The sequence below is a fragment of the Lampris incognitus genome, chromosome 2, assembly GCF_029633865.1.
Source record: "Lampris incognitus isolate fLamInc1 chromosome 2, fLamInc1.hap2, whole genome shotgun sequence".
NCBI lineage: Eukaryota > Metazoa > Chordata > Actinopteri > Lampriformes > Lampridae > Lampris > Lampris incognitus.
The window spans coordinates 127707533-127727791 of NC_079212.1; the positions used below are offsets into that span (position 1 = coordinate 127707533).

Consider the following 20259-nt stretch of genomic DNA (forward strand, 5'->3'; position numbering starts at 1 on the left):
GTGTGAAACTGTCAGTGAACTTGCTGTAACATTCACCGGGTACCTTCGTTTCAGCTTGCCTCGCAGCATTATGCGATGACGCGCCAAAGATGCGCAGCGCTTCGTGGCTCTCCGGCCTCCGGTTCGGTTCTTTTCATCTCATTTCATCCTACCTATATGCATGGCTGGATGAGGCCCAGGGGCCGAAGGAGGCTCGGGGGCCCCCTAAACCAGAGCCTCTGCATGAAGTCAAGTCAAGTCGAGTCAATTTTATAACACATTATAAATCCCCGTGTCGGCAGGCAACGGAATAAACCCGCTACGCTACACGACCCCCCCCCCAATTATTATTTTTTATAAACTTTAAAGCATTTTTACCTTGAAGTGAAATAAGGTTGGCTCTGTAATCCCTTCAATGACCATGAAACTTACGTTTTAGAGGTCTATGTGTAGCCTGTTACGTGAAAAATAACCTTATTTCTAGCATCGATAGCAGACTTACAAAGATCTACAGCCCACCTCTTTACAAGGCATTTTTAAGAGCCGTATACGAAGCTGTCCTGCAGGTCTCTAATAAGGACACCACGTAGGTTATTGTCAGACAGAGCGAGATGCAAAGTCTGTGCCTCCAGTTGTTTTTTTCAGGTGAGCTAAAAGAGAAAAAAGTTGCGAGCCAGAAGATAATCACAATTTCCACAAACTTTTGTTTCATCCCGGAAACACGAGACGAACAGTTGTCTGTTTCTCCACCTTTATTGTTATGACACGAAAGCCTTGTGGGAATTGTTTAATGATATATAATTAAAAAAAAGATGTAGAGGTGAGAAACAAGTGTTGGACAACATATTACTTAAAAAATAATAATAATAACAGCAATCATGAACATTTTTCTGACAAACTTGCCCCTAATTCATCATTTCTTTGCTGATCATTTTCTTTTAAAAGTTCCAGATCGTGTTTTACATCCCCGAGCCATGTTAATACTATATAAGCTGAGAACATTTAAGTTTGTGATGCTGCAACTTTGCTACTCATAAATTATACCTGCTACAAAGTAAGAAACCGGGAGCAGACCCCCCCCCCTTGTAAAACGCTCAAAAACCAGTTTCCATGCAGGATACAAGCAAGCTTTTTCTCTTTTTGTGCAGTTCAAACAATCCCTCCACCTCCAAATCAAACACACACACACACACACACACACCCCTACACCTCATAAAGCAAAGCAACAGTATTAGTAATCAGGCTGTGGAAGACGTTGGTTTTTGAAAGGCCACATGCACCCGTTGTGGGGAGGGCCCTTTACAGTCACGATGGAGACGGACTCTTTTCCTTCTCTCGACCTGCGCGTGCAGCACTCGGCAGAATTGCATTGCCTTGTGTCTCCTCCTCGTCTGATTGGACAACCGGGGTGTCTACGTCGTTTTGATTGGCGTTCTGGCTATTGAAGGAGGAGTTCGAAGAGGTGGAGGACATGCGGGACTTGGCCTCTAGACCCTCAAGGACATGACGAAAGAGTCCGTTGCGGATAACCTTCTCGTTGTTGTTGTTGTTTCCTTGGACTAATTTAGAAAGAGCGACACACACACACACACACACACACACACACACACACACACACACACACATATATACATAATATATAGTCATGAATAATTGAGTGACTGATTTTCTGTAGTGCCTTTCTAGTCCGAAGACACAGAGGGCTTTACAATGAAACAACTGCATCACATTGCAGGAAGGCAAGTCAAGTTTTATTTGTGTAGCACCTTTACCATCGCAGAGGTCATTCAAAGTGCTTTACAGGCATAAAGTAGGATAAATAAAAGTACGGACAAATTTTATAAAAGTACAGACAAGCTTAAAACAGTTAGCAAAATAAATAAAAGTGCCATTAAAAACTTATTTATTAAAAGCAACAACAATCGGAGCAGAATTTATAAAAATAGCAAAAATACACAACACACACACACACACACACACACACACACACACACACACACACACACACACACACACACACACACACACACACACACACACACACACACACACACACCAAGAACTTAGCCGTAGGGGAGTATTGGGAGTCGAATGAATGATCTCTGCATCTGTTTGAAACTCAATATCGCTATCAGTATTCATACCTGGCAATGGGGCAGCCAGCACTCCCTCCTCAACTCCAGAAGTAAGGAAGACGTCCAAGGCCTCCTGGTCCGAGATATCTCTGAGTTCCATTTGGTCCAACATGTCCACATTCACCTCCATTGACGAAATGCTACCAATGGGAGCTGCCAAGAGGACAGGGGGACAACACAAAGGGATTTAAGGATCTCATATGAATGTGTGTGTCCAGTGGCGTGGCCACGGGGGGGAAGCATTCCCCCACTTTTGTCAAAAGATGATCTTCGCGATTCCTTCAAAATGAGAAAATGCCTGGGTATATGTTGAGTAGGGTAAGAATTTTTCGGAGGAATGCTGGAAGAAGATTGCGTAATCTCATGTAGTTCTTACGTGATGGCCATTTATAGCGAAAGTGCTCCTTTAATTCGAGGTCATTGTAATTGTGATGTGATGTGATGTGATGTGATGTGGTGAGGTCATACATCAGTACTGCTTTCATCACACAGACATTGGAAGCAATGGAAGGTATTCACATTTTAATCCACAAAATGAGGTACTTTATTGATCTAAACTATGACAAACTGACCTTTGTGTGTCGGTAGAAACTGCAATATCATAATATAGTCTTCCCCATTCAATTTACACAGTACCACGTGACACATTTGTTTCGTTCTGTTGTGTTTTTTGCTGATCAACCTGTCTGTCTGTAACTCGGTGTTGTATTGTATTGTTTATGTTTGGTCCAGTACAAATCGCTCTAAGAAAGACGGTTAGGGTACCGTTACCATGGAAAACGCCAGTTCCGGTTCAGTGACGGGATGCGCCGGAAGTTGCGCCTATAACTCGCAAGGTATCATCCATACTGTGTGCATGCACTCTATTGACACTTTTCTTGCGAGCATGTACATTTATCTGAACAAATGCTACTCATCAAACCCACGTCTCCGGCAGTCCCTAATAGTCAGGTGTGCAGAGGAGAGGAAGGCGTCAACGTCGTGCTGGAAAACCTCCTCAAAGAAACGCTGTCTCTCTTTCAGGTTGAGGTGCTTCACTGCATCCACGTCTGGGACCCTCTGTGCCTGCTCTGCCTCGGCTGGTAAGCACACAAACCCCCCCCCCCCCCCAGCATTATGAGTTTAATTATCAGCCATGTATTTTACCCAGATTCACTGAGGTCTAAAGGTTTTGTAACATGGGGAAACATTGAGCAAATGCAAGAGAGAAGCTCTGTTGACATTTTTTTCAGCAGAGCTGAAAAAAAATCAGTAGCTTATTTCAGAACGTCTACAGCATGTCTGTGAGAAATTAATGGATGTATTTGTCCTATATGACTCTGTAACCATTAACAAACACCTTTCATGCGTTTGTATTTTTCTTTCATGGTTTCACCAACAAATTTCAGTCAGCATATAAATACCATGGCTTACCACACACTTTGCGTACTATTTAGCACTCTTAACTGATACTACGTACAGTATGGACTGTTTAAATAACCTCAGCTTTTCCCTTGCCTACCAACCGGGGATCGCCAGTTTGAATCCCCATTTTACCTCCGGCTTGGTCAGGCGTCCCTACAGACACAATTGGCCTTGTCTGTGGGTGAAGCTGGGTGTGGGTATGTGTCCTGGTTGCTGCACTAGCACCTCCTCTGGTCGGTCGGGGCGCCGTTCGGGGCGGGGGGGGGGACCGGGGGAATAACGTGATCCTCCCATGCGCTACGTCCCCCTGGCGAAACTCCTCACTGTCAGGTGAAAAGAAGCGGCTGGTGACCCCACATGTATCGGAGGAGGCATGTGGTAGTCTGCAGCCCTCCCCGGATCGGCAGATGGGGTGGAGCAGCAACTGGGACGGCTTGAGAAATAGGGTAATTGGCCAAGTACAATTGGGGAGAAAAAGGGGGGAAAAGCAAAAAAAAAATAAAAAAAAATAAATGACCTCAGGGTTCTGATAAAAAAAAAAACCTGACCAAACTGACACACTGTGCACCGGCCTATATTTTGCTTAATCACTGCAGAGCAATGGATTGCAGTCGTTACTGTTAATCTTCTTAAAATAGCATGTAATCCCATTTTCCACATTCATCAGCACCATTATAATAAGGCAGCATGCAAATCCCTGGTGTCTGTGAAGGAGGCGCATGGGACATGGGGCAAGGAGCAATGAGGAGAACCAGAATGCTGGCCTGAATGATTCAGCACACAGTAAATATCAGAGATTACCGTCAACACTGCAAAGAAGACAGCACTTGAATTGAGAATGAACATTTGCAAAGGGACGCCATCTAATGACTTAGCAGTCCACAGTATTCATGCATGTTATACAGAGACAGACAGATGTTTCTAAAACAAACAGACAGACTGTTCTTTGTTGACTTAAAAGTTAGAAATGATCCTAACAGTACCGCAAGGATCACCGCCTCAGCAACTAGTACTGCCTTTCATGGACTGGTCCCGCAACAGCAACGCCAACTTCACTTGTTGTGTTTGAATAATACTGCTAGATTTATACACATTGAGATCATAGGGGACTTTTTTTTCTTTATCCACCAAACCCTGCTGGAACCTCCCTTCTCAAATTTATGACATAACATGCGTTCAGAAACAAACCTTCTTTAATCTCCTCTTGTTTTTGTTCAATGTCAAATACACCCTAGAATGATCCTGTGTTGGTGCAGTTGATATGAAGCATATCATTCAGAAAAAAATCAGTTTAATAAAGTGACAAATTATGCTGCTGCCTTTTCATCTTCGTTCTACCAATGTGGACCCCCCCCCCCATCATTTCCATCTGCCTAAATTCCATTCATCCAACCTTTCCTCACAACAAAGACTGCGACTGGGAGCGATAGTTAGAGGCCGCGGGCAGGGATTGGGCTAATTGGATGAGCTTTTTAAACCTTTTCTAAAATGGGGGTAGTGTAAAGATTATCTGGCTTGTTTTTGTGAGGTCTGTCCACCCAAAAAAGTGGTGGACAACAGCAGCGTGCAGCCCTGGATGTTTACAATACCAGAAAAGGAAAATAACTGGGATTCCAAATCTGCTCAGCTCTCTCAGGGAACACGAACGAGTCCCCAGTGACACAACCTCTTCGCTTCCTGTTGCCCTGACAAGAACAATTCATGAGTGAAATTTCATGAACGCTGCTAACTACTGACTTTTACTATAACATCACCTCGAAATAATAGAAATCACTAGCACTTTACAGAAAGGCATACTTTATCAAGTGTTTATAAGGGTCACTTATTACTTTATTAATGCTGATAACTCATTTAATAATGTGTCATAAATCAGCATCAAGAAGTTACAGGTTACTTTTTTTGTAGGTTGGAAATGCACATGGGAAGAGAAGAGTCTTCGTGTATATTTACTTGGAAACCACATGATTAGACAAAGATAGCCGCAGATGGCAGCCTCACTAACCACTGCCTAATCTTAACCCTAAAATTAACCACTGCCTAATCTTTTCATTTATTCTATTTATCTTTTTTCTCCCCAATTGTACTTGGCCAATACCCTATTTTTCGAGCCATCCCGGTCACTGCTCCACCCCATCTGCCGATTCGGGGAGGGCTGCAGACTACCACATGCCTCCTCCGATACATGTGGAGTCGCCAGCCGCTTCTTTTCACCTGACAGTGAGGAGTTTCACCAGGGGGACGTAGCGCATGGGAGGCTCACGCTATTCCCCCCAGCCCCCCCAGAATAGGCGCCCCAACCGACCAGAGGAGGTGCTAGTGCAGCGGCCAGGACACATACCCACATCCAGCTTCCCACCCGCAGACACGGCCAATTGTGTCTGTATAGGGACACCCAAACAAGCTGGAGGTAACACGGAGATTCGAACCAGCGATCCCCACCACTACCTAATCTTAACCCTAAACTTAATCATTGTAACTGTAGTTGCTGTCACAACTGTGCAGAAACCAACTTTTACGTATGAATTGCAAGATATTTTGAAGTCATGTTATTTGTACGCTAGGATGCGAATCCGCATTCCTCAATGGTCGTGTTGTTTCTGAGAGAATGTGTATGGGGACTCTCCCGTTTTGATAAAAATAGGGTTTCCAACCTGTCAGCACAAAAAGTCTTTTACTAATGCGTTATGATGTGTTATTACAGATTCATAACAATTAAAAAATTAGTCATCAACCATCATTAAAACAACCAAACATAAACCCTTTATAAGGAATGCCTTATTGTAAGGTGGTACCCAGAAATCATCATCATCATCATCATCAGTTCCGTAACCTATGGAGGTCATAGGAGCACAGCTGATGCCTCAACAAGTCTCTTCCACCGTTTATGGTGATTGTGTTTGGTTGAGTCTTCATTGTGTTTCAGTGATCCCTATCTCCTCTCCAGGTATGGCTGGCCATTGGTTCACAGAGGAACTCATCCGCCCTTTGACAGGTTTTGTCTTTAGTCCTGCTTGGTGTCCACAGACCCTCCTCACAACAACCCAAGGGTTGAAGTGGGGTGCCGGTTTAGTCGCCAATGACCCAACGGTTGCAGTTTAACGTCGTACCCAGGACAAACCAGAAATCACAGTCATATAAAATGACTGCCATGATGAAAATCCAAAACACTTGGTGGCAGACTGAAAATTTGCAGCAAGTTGTCCTCTTTAAAACGCTGTGTCAGCTCGGGGCACATCCGTAGCTCTTCACACGAGTCCTGCCCGAGCGAGTTGTATGTGGTGACAACAGGACAGAGGCCTGTCACAGTAGATCTGCCCTCCCCTAGTCTGACAGCCTCCCTCTAGGGCCCTGGGCTCCGGCTAGTTCTGGGACCAGATAGACAGAGGACTATGGAGGGGGCTGAACCCAAGAATATGACTGTTTGACAGCATCAAAGGGTATGCCGACTTGGATCGAAAAAAAAAATCACAAGACATATTATTTAAAGCACCAAGGTTCAACAGCACAGTAACAAATACCTTTCCTTCAGCCACTTTTCACCACACAGTCCATCCATCCATCTATTATCCGAACCACTTATCCTGCTTTCAGGGTCGCGGGGATGCTGGAGCCTCTCCCAACAGTAATTGGGCGGCAGGCAGGGAGACACCGTGGACAGGCCGCCAGGCCCATCACACACACACACACACACACACACACACACACACACACACACACACACACACACACACACACACACACACACACACACATAGGGGCAATTTAGTACAGCCGATTCACCTGACCTACATGTCTTTGGACTGTGGGAGGAAACCAGAGCACCCAGAGGAAACCCACGCAGACACTGGGAGAACATGCAAACTCCACACAGGGGATGACCCAGGACAACCCCTAAGGTTGGACAACCCCGGGGCTCGAACCCAGGACCTTCATGCTGTGAGGCGACCACACTAACCACTGCACCACCGTGCCGCCCTCACCACACAGTGATAGGTGTAATATGCCTGGTGTTAAAGTCAGTATGGAGCAAAACTATACAGTGTATGTCTATTTGCCTTGGTCTCTTACCCAATAAATCAACTGCATTACTGCGAACTTATATAACTTGACACACTTCCATTAACTACAGTATGCCTCTTCTATACTACATACTAATAAATACTCCAAGTTTCCGCTTCAGGGTTCGCTGGTGGGCATCGCTATTACATCAGAATCTGTATTAGAATACTTTATTCATCCCCAAGGGGAAATTGGGTTACCAGATGAGATCGGGTCCTTCTCTGCACCTGACTGTTCCTCTTGGCTTCTTCAAACCTCTCCTCGCTCTCTTCATTTATCTTCTTGATCATACTGATTATCATCAATCCTTTAGTTTTAATTGTTCCCAAGCTAGCTTAACATACTTGCAGACCACAATGTAGCTTCTGCTTTGCTCCTGACCTATCCCATTCTGTTATGTTCTGCTATAAAAAATAGAATAAGGGCAATGTAGGACACCCCATATCCTTAGATCCCCCAGATCCTCAATTCAGTTTAGGAAAAACTCCACAGTGAAGTTCTGGTCTGTCCTGTCCAACCCTTTTCTCCTCTCTTCCTCTTCCTCCTGTCCTCTCTGCTCTTGTCTCCTTAACCATCAGAGGTGTGATAAAATAAATATTACAGTTCCCTTCCGCTGTATACCTCGCCTTTGAGTCCCCAGAACGTCTTGCCATCGCCATTGTCCTTTCCAGCTTGTCTGAAAGGTTAAGGCATTTTAAACATGGCTTTTTAACATGAGCTGAAGGAGAGAGAATAATGGTGTTGCCACAAGGCTCACCCAAGAAATATGATGTGATTGATGAAGTTAAGATGATACCATGACGAGGGAAGCTGACTGAGTGCACTCAGGCACTCACAGCTTGTATACCATTACTTTTATTCCCAGCAACAATCTTGGAAAGACCTGTGGCAATTATTTTCTATCCCTAAAACTATTGGCTTCACAATGACTGTAAAAATTATGCTTCTTACTCATTAAAAGCACACCTGTCACATCACTCAAGTGGTGCATGTTTGGAACCAAAAGTGTAAGCATTTTGTCCACATCTTTCTCATCTTTGTCTGAGATAAGCACACACCAACCCTCATGCAAAAGTGACAAAAAAAATATGTGTAGGCATATGTCCACGAGGGCCAATCCACTGCATGTTAAGTGTGTTAGTTTGTGTTTGAAAGTAGGGCCGCTGGTATCATCAGAAATGCAATCATCTCTTAACTTGACTCCTAACTTGACTTGACATGTTAGAAGGAATCGGGGACCATCTTGTTTCAAAAGGATGTTTAGATATAACCAGCTCATTGAGGCATCACGGTATGTTTGGGGAACCTGGGGTCAAGCCCCCGAATGCTGTCACCAACAGGTAACCTGATCTACTCTGTCTATCATGACAGACAAAGTGCAGAATTTGTATAGGATCACTAACTATCCCTCCTTTTCTTTCAAAAGGGAACAAAAAAGACTGATAAGAACAAAACTGCATGTACACATGAGTACTTGCACGTAAATTAGATGTCAGATCTATAATATTCTACCCCTTAGGAAGTGGCTGTTGCACACGATTGAAATCTGAGTGAGCGTTGCATTGATTACTTTTCTTAAAGGTCTGGGACCATGTAGACATTAAGGTTAGCTAAGGATGCATATCCTTAAATTGATTTTGATACCTTATCCAATACATTTACCATTGAACTGTCTTGATCAATAAGGCTTCCCTAAGCTGCAGGTGACCCTGGTGACCTTCAATAATGCCTCCAGTGACCAAGGAAACCACTTGGTCCAAAACAACAGGATCACAACATCCAATACTGATGAGATCACATTTCCAGTTTGTCATCCTTGCCCCAGCCTCACCCATTTAGTTTTGGAGCGGCAGTGGCTCAGAGGTAGAACGGATCGTCTGGTAACTGGAGGGTTGACGGTTTAATTTCCAGCACCTCCATGCAAAAATGTCGAAGTGTCCTTGAGCAAGACACCTAACCCCTGATTGCCCATGATGAGCTGGTCATTACCTTGGTTGACACTGTCATCGGTGTATGAGTGTGGGTGAATGTGAGGCATTCATCGATTGTAAAGTGCTTTGAGTGGCTGTCGCAGCTAGAAAAGCGCTATATAAATGCAATCCATTTACCATTTCATACTGCAAGACATCCAGTGTGTCTGCCAATACGCCTGGCTATTCAGGAGAGAGGTAACAAGGGGGGGGCATGAGAAAAGATGGGTATCAACAAGCTGGGGGCACATTGTGCACTGGTCTCTCAGCTTGACCTAACATTCAGCAGAATAGAGATTTTATTGCTCTTTTTAGTAACTTTCCCTTTCTTTTGCTTTCTGTGTTTCTTTCTAAACAGTAAACACCCATACAAATGAACAGAGTCTCCATCACCATCACCGACTCTTTTAAATTCCTTGGAACATACATCAGCAATAACCTGAAATGGAAAATTAACACTGAATACATCATTGCAAAAGCTCAACAATGACTTTACTTTCTTAGGTAGCTTAAAAAATACCGGACCAAACATCAACTGCTCATTCTGTTTTACTCAGCCATTTATCGAGTCCATCATCACATCTTCTATTACAGTATGGTATTGGCGGCATGGACAGTCAAACATGGGAGAAACTGCAGCGGATTGTCAACAAGGCATCAAAAATCATAGGCAACCCCACTCCCCCTCAGTTGAATCTCTACATACTAACCAGGCTGTTAAAGCGAGCAAAGAAGATCACCTCCGACCCCTCACATCCTGCTCATCACCTCTTCCAGCTCCTTCCCTCAGGGAGGCGCTACAGGTTCACTGTCAACTCAGACTAAACAAACCACCATTTCACCTGTTATGCCTGATATGTTTATTTCTGTTATTGTGTAACTGTATTGTCCGTGATAATATGTGGAGTGTCTGTTGTTGTCCACGTATGTATTGTGCTGCAGAGTGTAAAATGTAAAGTGTACCCAAAAACAAATTCTCCACCGGCCTTGGTCGTGTGGCTAATAAAATTATCTATCTAGCTATCTATCCTTTGTCCACATCCTCACTCTCTTTTTCCTTCTTTCTTTCTTTCTTTCTTTCTCAAGGGTGCCCTAGATCAGGGCTCAGCGGCAGTTGGATGTGTAGAGTGACTAGAGCAGACAGAAATGCAGACAGACAGAGCGAGAGAGAGAAAGCAAGAGAAAGGACAGACAGCGAGAGAGAAAGAGCGAGATTGAGAGAGAGAGAGCAAGACAGACAGACTGACAAGAGAAAGAGAGAGCGAGGGGAGAGAGAGAGAGAGAGAGAGAGAAGAGAGAGAGAGCAAGAGCGAGAGAAGAGAGAGAGACGAGAGAGAGAGAGAGGAGAGAGGAGAGAGAGAGAGAGAGAGAGAGAGAGAGAGAGAGAGCAAGACCGAGACAGAGACAGAGAGAGAGAGAGAGAGAGAGAGAGAGAGAGAGAGAGAGAGAGAGAGGAGAGAGAGGAGAGAGAGAGAGAGAGAGTGAGTGTGTGCCCAGTCTGCCTCCCACACATAAAGACAAACTCTGAGGTGAGGAAAAGAAAGGACTCATTCAAAGCCAGACAAAAGCAGCGATGTAGAGGAGTGGAACTTGCCTGACGTGATGCAAGTGACAGGAAATCATTGTGAAATCCTATGGGAGTGAACGTGGGGGTGAACATGGAGGTGGGGTAGGGTGGCATTTTTTTTAACCCATTTTACCCATCTTTTTAAACCAAAAAAGACATTTGTTAATGGGAGTTTCTGACTGCAGCATATAGTGCCCTATCCTTTTGTCACATTACAGTATATATAAAAAAGGTCTTGTAATTAGAGACACTTTGCCTGAAAACAAAGACAGAATTATCACAATTATCAGCTGACACAAGTGAAAAACATACAGGGCTCGACTGTCTTCATTTGTTATTCCCTTTTATTGCATTTGTTTGCCGAACACACCACTTTCTTCATTTAACAAAGCATAAAACTACAGGAGAAACACATCTTATGTATTCTAGCGGCTGCACAAATGTTCCAGTCATGTTGTCCCACATTGCATGAGGTGACCAGTTTCTATCAATCAAATCAATCAATCAAATCAATCAATCAAATCAATCAATCAATCAATCAATCAAGTTGCATTCTATGTGGCTCTTTCCACAGACACTTTTTGTGGGGACATGACGCAGTTAGCATTGTCTAAGAAACTCCAGCTGGTCAATGAAGTAGATGGGAGGCACTGATCTGGGGACTAAAACACAAAGCTGTCCCTCATAGGCACATATGAGCACATCACCATCCTAAATAGAAGTTCAGCAGCAGGAAGAGTGCATCCCATATCAGATGTATTGTATTTGGGCACTCAGCAGTGAAAATTGTCTTTCCAGATGATACAGCTGTTTTTAGATTTGTTGGTTGACTGCTCTTCCTACTGATCCCTAAATAAACAACAATCAGTCAGAAAGCCCAGTGGGAACCATCATTTCCTCCATGTGTAGACTGGTTTGCCAGATCCCAATTTTGAGGGAATGCCACCAAGATGCAAGCAAGGCTTTTGAAACATAGTGTCCTGATGCAAAAGACAAAGTTAACTAGTGCTTATACTGCCCAGGTGGCGAGGACTCCCTGCCAGACTTGACTTTCCTGTTTCAAAGCATATCAATAGCTGTATGAGCATATCTTGGAAATTTCTGGCAACAAATGTCAATATCATGAAATTAAGCAGAGTTGCATAGCAAGATCATGTCAGATCAGATTCCTGGAGAAACCGACTCAATGCAGATTGCATTATTAGTGTCAAAGAATCACATTTAACAAGCTACTGTTAAACAAATGAAGAAAAAAAACAAAAACAATTCTTGCTGCATTGGCAGATAATTTTCTACTTATTTCGGAAAAAATTTCAAAAGAAAAATAAGTGTAGGGCATCCAGGTAGCATAGCGATCTATTCCATTGCCTATCAACACGCGGATCGCTGGTTCAAATCCCAGTGTTTCCCCCGGCTTGGTCGGGCGTCCCTACAGACACAATTGGCTGTGTCTGTTGGTGGGAATCCGGATGTGGGTATGTGTCCTGGTCGCTGCACTAGCGCCTCCTCTGTTTGGTTGAGGCGCCTGTTCAGAGGGGAGTGGGAACTGGGGGGAATAGTGTGATCTTCCCACGGGCTACGTCCCCCTGGCGAAACTCCTCTCACTGTCAGGTGAAAAGAAGGGGCTGGCAACTCCACATGTATCGGAGGAAGTATGTGGTAGTCTGCAGCCCTCCCCGGATCGGCAGATGGGGTGGAGCAGCGACCAGGACAGCTTGGAAGAGTAGGGTAATTGGCCAAGTACAATTGGGAAGAAAAAGGGGAGGGGGGTGTTACATTAAATAATTTAGAATTGATGAAAATGAAGTTATTTTTAGGTTTGTTTTTTGTTTTTGTTTTTTTTGCAGTGCATACACTTTTGTTAATCTTTGGCCATGACACCGGCTGCATTTGCTGCCTTACATAATATAATGTTTATGGTTTATGTTTAAAAAGAGAACAACCCAAGCTTCTAAAAAGCTGAAAAAACTATGAAATGTCATTTTATCATTGATGAACATACTGAGTTAGGGGCTCTTCGTAATGTTTGGCTCCCACAGCGCCAGGTCACCTTTATTTGTTTATCGGTCCTCAAAATACTTTGCTAAAATCTTCTGGGTGAACTCGTTCAGCCAGCACCGCGGCCTCTTAATCCCTGACATGGCAGGTATTACTAATTCAACACCGTTTGTTCTGTGGGGAGAGCACGCAACACCGCCTGCCCTTTTCATCCAGACACCTCGGTTGGTCAGAGGAGAGAGATTGTGTTTCACATGGAGTGACGCCCAGCTGCTAGAAAAGAAGGGAGTGGTGCAGAAGAAAGGAAAAGGCAGCCGAAAAACAAAAGAAATGAGAGAGGGGATGTAAAGGTCAGAGAGAAGAAACGCTAGTGGGACTGAAATGACTGTAGTGACTGGAGGAGGATGAGAGCAAACAACAACAGCCTCGGGGAGGAAGGTCAGCTGAGTTAGAGGGAGCTAGTGTAAAAACGAGGCAGTTGTTGGCACAGAAGAAGAGAACAATGAAACTGAATTTGGGTACGTGTTCAGTCACAAAGGGAGATGCTGTATGTTTACTGTCCATTCCCCGAATGCAACACATTGACTGCTGACTGTCAACATGTCAGCCTCTTACAAAGGGCTGCTGCAAGAGTAATGGCATCCCAGGGGTCATCAGGCGAATGACCTGATGGTAGCTGTACAATAACGATGGAGGTGAAATTATATAATGCTACAGAATTCATTAATTTATCTGTCACTATGGGAGTTGGTAGAAATTAGTTTTCCAATAATTACTGATCATACAGGCAGGGTCACAATCTTGTTAAAGAGACAATGATATGGGGTGTCTGGGTGGTGTGGCAGTCTATTCTGTTGACACAGGGCTCGTCAGTTCGAATACCCGGGTTACCTTTGGCTTGGTCGGGTGTTCCTACAGACACAATTGGCCATGTCTGCGGGTGGGAAGCCAGATGTGGGTATGTGTCCTGGTCGCTGCGCTAGCGCCTCCTCTGGTCGGTTGGGGCGCCCGTTCGGGGGGGGGGGATAGCATGACCCACGCGCTACGTCCCCCTGGCGAAACTCCTCACTGTCAGGTGAAAAGAAGCGGCTGGTGACTCCACATGTATCGGAGGAGGCATGTGGTAGTCTGCAGCCCTCTCCAGATCGGCAGAGGGGGTGGAGCGGTGAACAGGACGGCTCGGAAGAGTAGGGTAATTGACCAGATACAACTGGGGAGAAAAAGGGAGAAAATCCAAAAAAAGAAGAAAAAAAGACAATAATATATACATAAACTGTGCTGACAGTCTACTTTATACACTTATTTTGCTCTTCCTCCCTTGTTCTGTCCATCTGCTGTCTAAAATGGTCTTCAAAAGCACGGAGAATTTATTCTCTGTGATAAGCACTTATATGTTAAGGGGTTTATTTGTGTGTGTGTCTTTCTGCATATTTGTATTCATGTCTGTCATTGTATGCAGTATATGTATATGTGCATAACTGTCTGTGTGTTTGTGTATGAATCTTTAAATGCACATATGCATGTTATTTATGTTGCTTGTCATTTTTTTCAGTGGGGCAAACCAGTGCCGAGCACCATCATCAGTTGCCTCACTGTGGAAGATCAACAATGACATCATTGTTAACCCTCCCCTTCATTAAAGCCCAGACTGACAACAGGCCTGCTTGTGGGTCAGTGTCCTGACCCAGTTCTAATCAATGCAAAAGACACAACCAACACATTTATATCACCATACATTTTTACATTTTACTCCTGGCTAATGCTCTTATCCAGAGAATGATACAGTGAATGCATAAGAGGGGTATATAGTTGAACTGTCAGCAAATTTAATATTAGCCAGTAATTCTGAGTGCTTTGGCAAATTTAAACAGCGTAGACATTACAATAGATCAAATGGTAATAAGGATAAAAGAGACATTAGGGTTTCACTGGGATTTTCATTAGCAGCAAAATGTGTAAGCTTGAAATGAAGTGTTAGCTAAAATACGAGAGTAGCGAAAATTGTCATTCTTTTTTGTTTACTTTTTTTTAAAAATTTAAGTGCTAATTGTATGTTCACCAGCTATTGCTTGAAGTGGATGTGAGCCTACAGAAAAATGGGACAGGTCAAACAGCTGGACTGTGAAATTCACTTCGCATTTTTAGGTGATGATGAAAGTTCAGTTGAGTATAACGCAAGAAAGATTTCAGCAAGCGCTGATAATCTGCAGTGCTCTGCTTCACATTCATGCTCTCACACACATTCCCATACATGGGAATCAGCCAGCACAAGTCTTCTGCTCACAGTCATCTTCTTCCGAGCAATGAGCAGCACCCTCCAAGCTGGCTGGGGTCAGGTGCCTTGCTCAGCGGCAACACCGCTAGAGAGAGGAAAGCATCTCTCGTTTCTTTTTCTCATGCTAGGAATGCCTACATCATTACTCAAGAGTCCCACTTAGAAGAAAACAGACATCATGTTTACTTCTGCTGCTCAATATTCAAGTATATAATAAGGATTGCCTCTCCCCATATTTGTTACGGTGTCTGATGTTATTCAGATATAAGAACCGCTGGGGATGTTTGATCGACCTCGGCCTTAAGCGGATTGCTCAGGTACGTTGTGTGTCGACTACAGCTAGAGAAAAACCAACAGCCAAGACTGAAGCCCAAGATCTGCAGGTTTACCGCAGTACTATGACTAACTAACTGCATGGATGTGAGAAAAGTTTTAAAAACGTACATGTTTCAGTTCATGTGACAGGCAGACATGTTGGGATAATTCTCACCATAGTACTTGGGTCTCTGGTTACCTGGCTGTAGTGCATGATTTTTTTCCCGTACCCGTTTTCCGGGAACTCTGCCTCTGATTGGCTAGTACTCGTTGCCTCCGTTGATTATGTTGGTTAAGGTTAGGATTAGGGTGGGGTTAGGGATAGGGTTAGTCCATCAGAGATAGCTGGTGAACCCTCTCTCAACGAGTACTAACCAATCAGAGGCAGAGTTCCCGGAAAACGGGTACGGAAAAAGATCACACGGCTGGAGTGTCTTTTGTGGACTTGAATGACTCAAACACCCAATTAGGGGATGTATCTGTTTGGGAAGCCATGACAGGAACTGGTCTGACATTTTGGAGGGGGGGGGTACAGGTGACTAAGTGAAGGTCAATCATGGTTATATAATCTTCCTCTTACACGCACACACACACACACACACACACACACACACACACACACACACACACACACACACACAGACTAAAAAAGAAAACATGGGACATCACTAGTAACATGCATAATCTTCCTAATATTTGCATTTGCATTAAATGAGTTTGGTCAATGAAGACCCCATCACTATTCCTGCTGTTTCTTGTATAGCACGATAATATTAATCTAAATGCAAATAGCAGAAGTGACTGTGATAAGAGCAGTGTCACAGCTGATCGTGCTCCACTGCAGATAAAACTTTACAAAAGGCTTATATACCTTGTCTTGTGGGCTTTCTCTTTTTACCATCATATCTGAGGTGCAAAAACTTCAGTCTGCCAGAAGGCAGTGGATATAGCCCGTCTGACAAAAGACCATACTTATAAAAATTGCCAGTGCGAGCATGGCCGAAGTTATACTGACACTATTTTCAGTAATATTTTAGGACAGAGGCCTGACCCAACTTGAAGAAATGCAGTGCGAGGTTCAACCGGGTGCAAGCTGACTCAACTCTATGGGTTCAATTGCATGTGTAAGTGAAGTGTATAGGTGCCGTTTCATCTCCCGAGTTTCTGCATGGTATCTAGCTTTGCAACATTCCGGCACCAGCATAGTATTCCCATCCAATCGAGACCTCACGGGGCAGGGAGGCTGAGGCAGAGCAACAGATGGGAGACATCTTCTCTCAAGTCACAGACGGATTCTAATTCAACCTCGCAAAATCACCCACTGATCTCACAGAAACTAATTAGTTTTCCAGTCAGCTTGTCCTATCTGGGTTTGTGTGTCGCTAGCACAGCCTGCAGAAAGTGTCGCAGTCACTCTGGACCAATGAGCTCTATGTGCACAATCCCATTAGGAATAAGAGATCTTTGTCTGGAGCTCTGTGATGGCCCCAATCCAGGGCTTCCTCTGTGTGTGTGTGTGTGTGTGTGTGTGTGTGTGTGTGTGTGTGTGTGTGTGTGTGTGTGTGTGTGTGTGTGTGTGTGTGTGTGTGTGTGTGTGTGTGTGTGTGTGTGTGTGTGTGTGTGTGTGTGTGTGTGTGTCTCACCCATTTAGCTGGGATAACTGAACCTTACTCAGGGCGATGATTCACCATTCCTGTCTCATTTTGGCTTGTGCAGCACTTCTATGAGCACATGTCACTTCAGGGCACATCAACAACAGGGGCTTTTTTTAACACTGTCACACTCTTGTCTTCGTGTTCCATACATACATTATAGCTCATACATACACAATGCTGACGCACAATTTGCTCATGTACATACCACAAACTCACCGTTGGAACAAGTCTAGACGGAAATTACTTGGAAATATTTATTTCAAGAATAGTTTAGAGTTGCTTTGGGTTATGCTTTGCTGCATTAAATGTGCAATATTTGTGCATGTTTCCGTTTCTATATCTGATACCTAAATATGTTTTTTTAGTATATTGAAATGTCATGTTCCACACCTGTGGCATAATAATCACCATGTAAATAACAATAGACAGACAGACAGACAGACAGACAGACAGATAGATAGATAGATAGATAGATAGATAGATAGATAGATAGATAGATAGATAGATAGATAGATAGATAGATAGATAGATAGATAGATAGATAGATAGATAGATAGATAGATAGATAGATAGATAGATAGATAGATAGATAGATAGATAGATAGATAGATAGATAGATAGATAGATAGATAGATAGATAGATAGATAGATAGATAGATAGATAGATAGATAGATAGATAGATAGATAGATAGATAGATAGATAGATAGATAGACAGACAGACAGACACATACATACATACATACATACATACATACATACATACATACATAAAGTTCTTTTAAAAGCCCCTTTAAAGTTGCAAGTCAGAAATAAAGGATGCTTTGAGTGATACTCACAGGTCAGACGCTTGTTGGCTGCTGAGGAGCTCATGGTGCTGAGGAGTCCAGAGCCAAAGGAGATGGGAAGTAGAGTTTCACAAAGACACAGAAATAGAGCTGATAAACAACTATTGGTCAGCCAGCCCTCTGGAAGTTCAGCAGAGAAGCCGGGGGTCCACCACAGATCATCTCCACCTCTTCACCACAGACACACACCACACGGTAAGGCCGATTCCTCCAAACTGATACACACACACACACACACACACACACACACACACACACACACACACACACACACACACACACACACACACACTCACACACTCTTTCACACACACACTCTCTCACACACAATGAGTCTCTCGCTCCACCAGCGTAACGCCGCTCTCTTTTTCTTCTTCCCTGTTTCCGTCAAGGGACTCCAGCTGCTAGGCTTTGCAGAGCGTACCAACTGGCCGCTGAGGGAGAGGGAGGAGGAGGAGCAGAGTGAGTAAGGAAGGGATTCGAGAAAAGGAAGAGGGTTTTATGTAAGTGAGCGGAAAATACCACACAAAGACGGTCCCATGCCTTTGTTATTTCTGTCTCCTATTCTATACCATCCTGCCATTCTGTGTATTTCCTCTCTTCCCCCTTTTCAGACCTCTCTATAAGTCTTGAAGTCAGTTGGGATTTGTAAATGTTAAATGGCAAGATTCAAGATATCTCTAGTGTAATGGCATTCATGTGCTGTTCATGTAACTATAATGCTGTTTTCCTTTCTTTCTTTCTTTTTCTCTCTCTTCAGGCAACCTCTTTTCACAGAGCACATACCATTCCTCACAGAAGACAAATCCTGAATGTGGATGCTTAATTGTTTTATTCAAGTAAAGCCATTTCCTCATTCCATAAGGGGATCTCTTTGCATCAAAAGATGGCGGTCCTCTATTTAAAGATCTTTGACTTAATGTAATATAAACATAAATTGCTTCAGGTAGAGCCATTTATTCTAAGCTACGTCCATTCAAAATATTACCTAGAAACTGAAGGTAACATTTCGTGTGGTACATTCACACATCCTGATTTCCTTCATAGTTTAATATAAACTAGATTAAATATCAAAATTGACTTACTTACTTGGCCCAGTCCCTTACAAAATTGTATACTTTAAGCACATTTCTAAAATAAGTATTTCATTATTTTAAGGGCAGGACTTACACGATTTTTGGGACCTAAAATGTCCTGAATATAAAGTGGGAAGTAGAATATGAAGTGCATGAAAATATTCAAGTCAAGGCTTCATTTATGGTAAAAGTATCTGCCTACGTTACTTTTACTGTCTTTTGCAAAAAGTACTCAACACGTCTGCAAGTCAAGTTTAAGTATACTGTTCCCAAGTTTACCTTTTGCAAGTACAACAAAAGTAAAATGAAAGTACAGATGCTTATGTTTTTGTTTAAGAGAGGTATTCAAAATCACACCGAAGTAACTTCTTCTTTTCCTGAAGGCTACCAAGATTGTACCGTTGCAACAAGACATATAAACACTGGGTCCTTTTAAAGTTCTGGCCTGGCGAAGGTCCCTTTTGCAAAACTCGAGCACTATTTAGATGCCTGTGCAGTCTCCTTACCGTAAAGATTGGAATAGAGCTCGCCCAACTTCATTCTGTTTCTGTTTCTGTTTTTTCTTTTCTTTTTCTTTTTTCCTTTCTATCTTGACAGTTAAAATCTTTCAGCTTGTTCCTGATACACTTTGACTACAGAAATTTAACAATAGACTTGTTGTTTTCCATCGAAAATTGTCTAGTACAGCATGCTCACCTCTCACGGTTTAATTCAGATTACTGGGGTGGAATGGCGGTAGAAATATCTCCATGTTACACCGCAGGCTCTTCTACGCCATCTAGTGGTCTAAAGATATAACTTATTTTCCTGGCAATATGACGTACTAAACACGATACTGACAATTACAACTAACATTTGCACAATTGAAAAGCTTTTAGCTTAAACCCAATTCTAAGCAACAACAAAAAAAAGATAAAACCTGAATAACTGAAGCATATTTTAAAAGTGAACAACAGGGGCTGGTATGGATGCCAAGCTA

General features: G+C 43.3%; 1 protein-coding gene across 2 annotated transcripts; it reads right to left on the reverse strand.

Annotated features, from left to right (window-relative positions):
• Window positions 1-719: 719 nt before the first annotated feature.
• Window positions 720-18644, reverse strand: si:ch211-253b8.5 (dysbindin). 2 transcript variants are annotated; one of them, XM_056274752.1, is made up of 4 exons: window positions 18196-18639; window positions 3041-3193; window positions 2124-2267; window positions 720-1538 (listed from the first exon to the last, which is right to left on the reverse strand). In XM_056274752.1, the coding sequence occupies exons 1-4, from the start codon at window positions 18227-18229 to the stop codon at window positions 1285-1287; spliced, it is 585 nt and encodes a 194-aa protein (XP_056130727.1). In that variant the 5' UTR covers window positions 18230-18639; the 3' UTR covers window positions 720-1284. The 2 variants fall into 2 exon arrangements, with proteins under 2 accessions (XP_056130727.1, XP_056130728.1); XM_056274753.1 differs by lacking the exon at window positions 3041-3193 and having other exon boundaries at window positions 18196-18644.
• Window positions 18645-20259: the final 1615 nt, after the last annotated feature.

Excerpts from the sequence above, each read along its gene's own strand:
- si:ch211-253b8.5 (XM_056274752.1), bottom strand. The coding sequence starts at position 18,229 with ATGAGCTCCTCAGCAGCCAACAAGCGTCTGACCT. Across the intron at positions 3,194-18,195 it reads AGCCAACAAGCGTCTGACCT|CCGAGGCAGAGCAGGCACAG; the intron begins GTGAGTATCACT and ends TGTGCTTACCAG. Across the intron at positions 2,268-3,040 it reads TATTAGGGACTGCCGGAGAC|CTCCCATTGGTAGCATTTCG; the intron begins GTGGGTTTGATG and ends TCCTCTTGGCAG.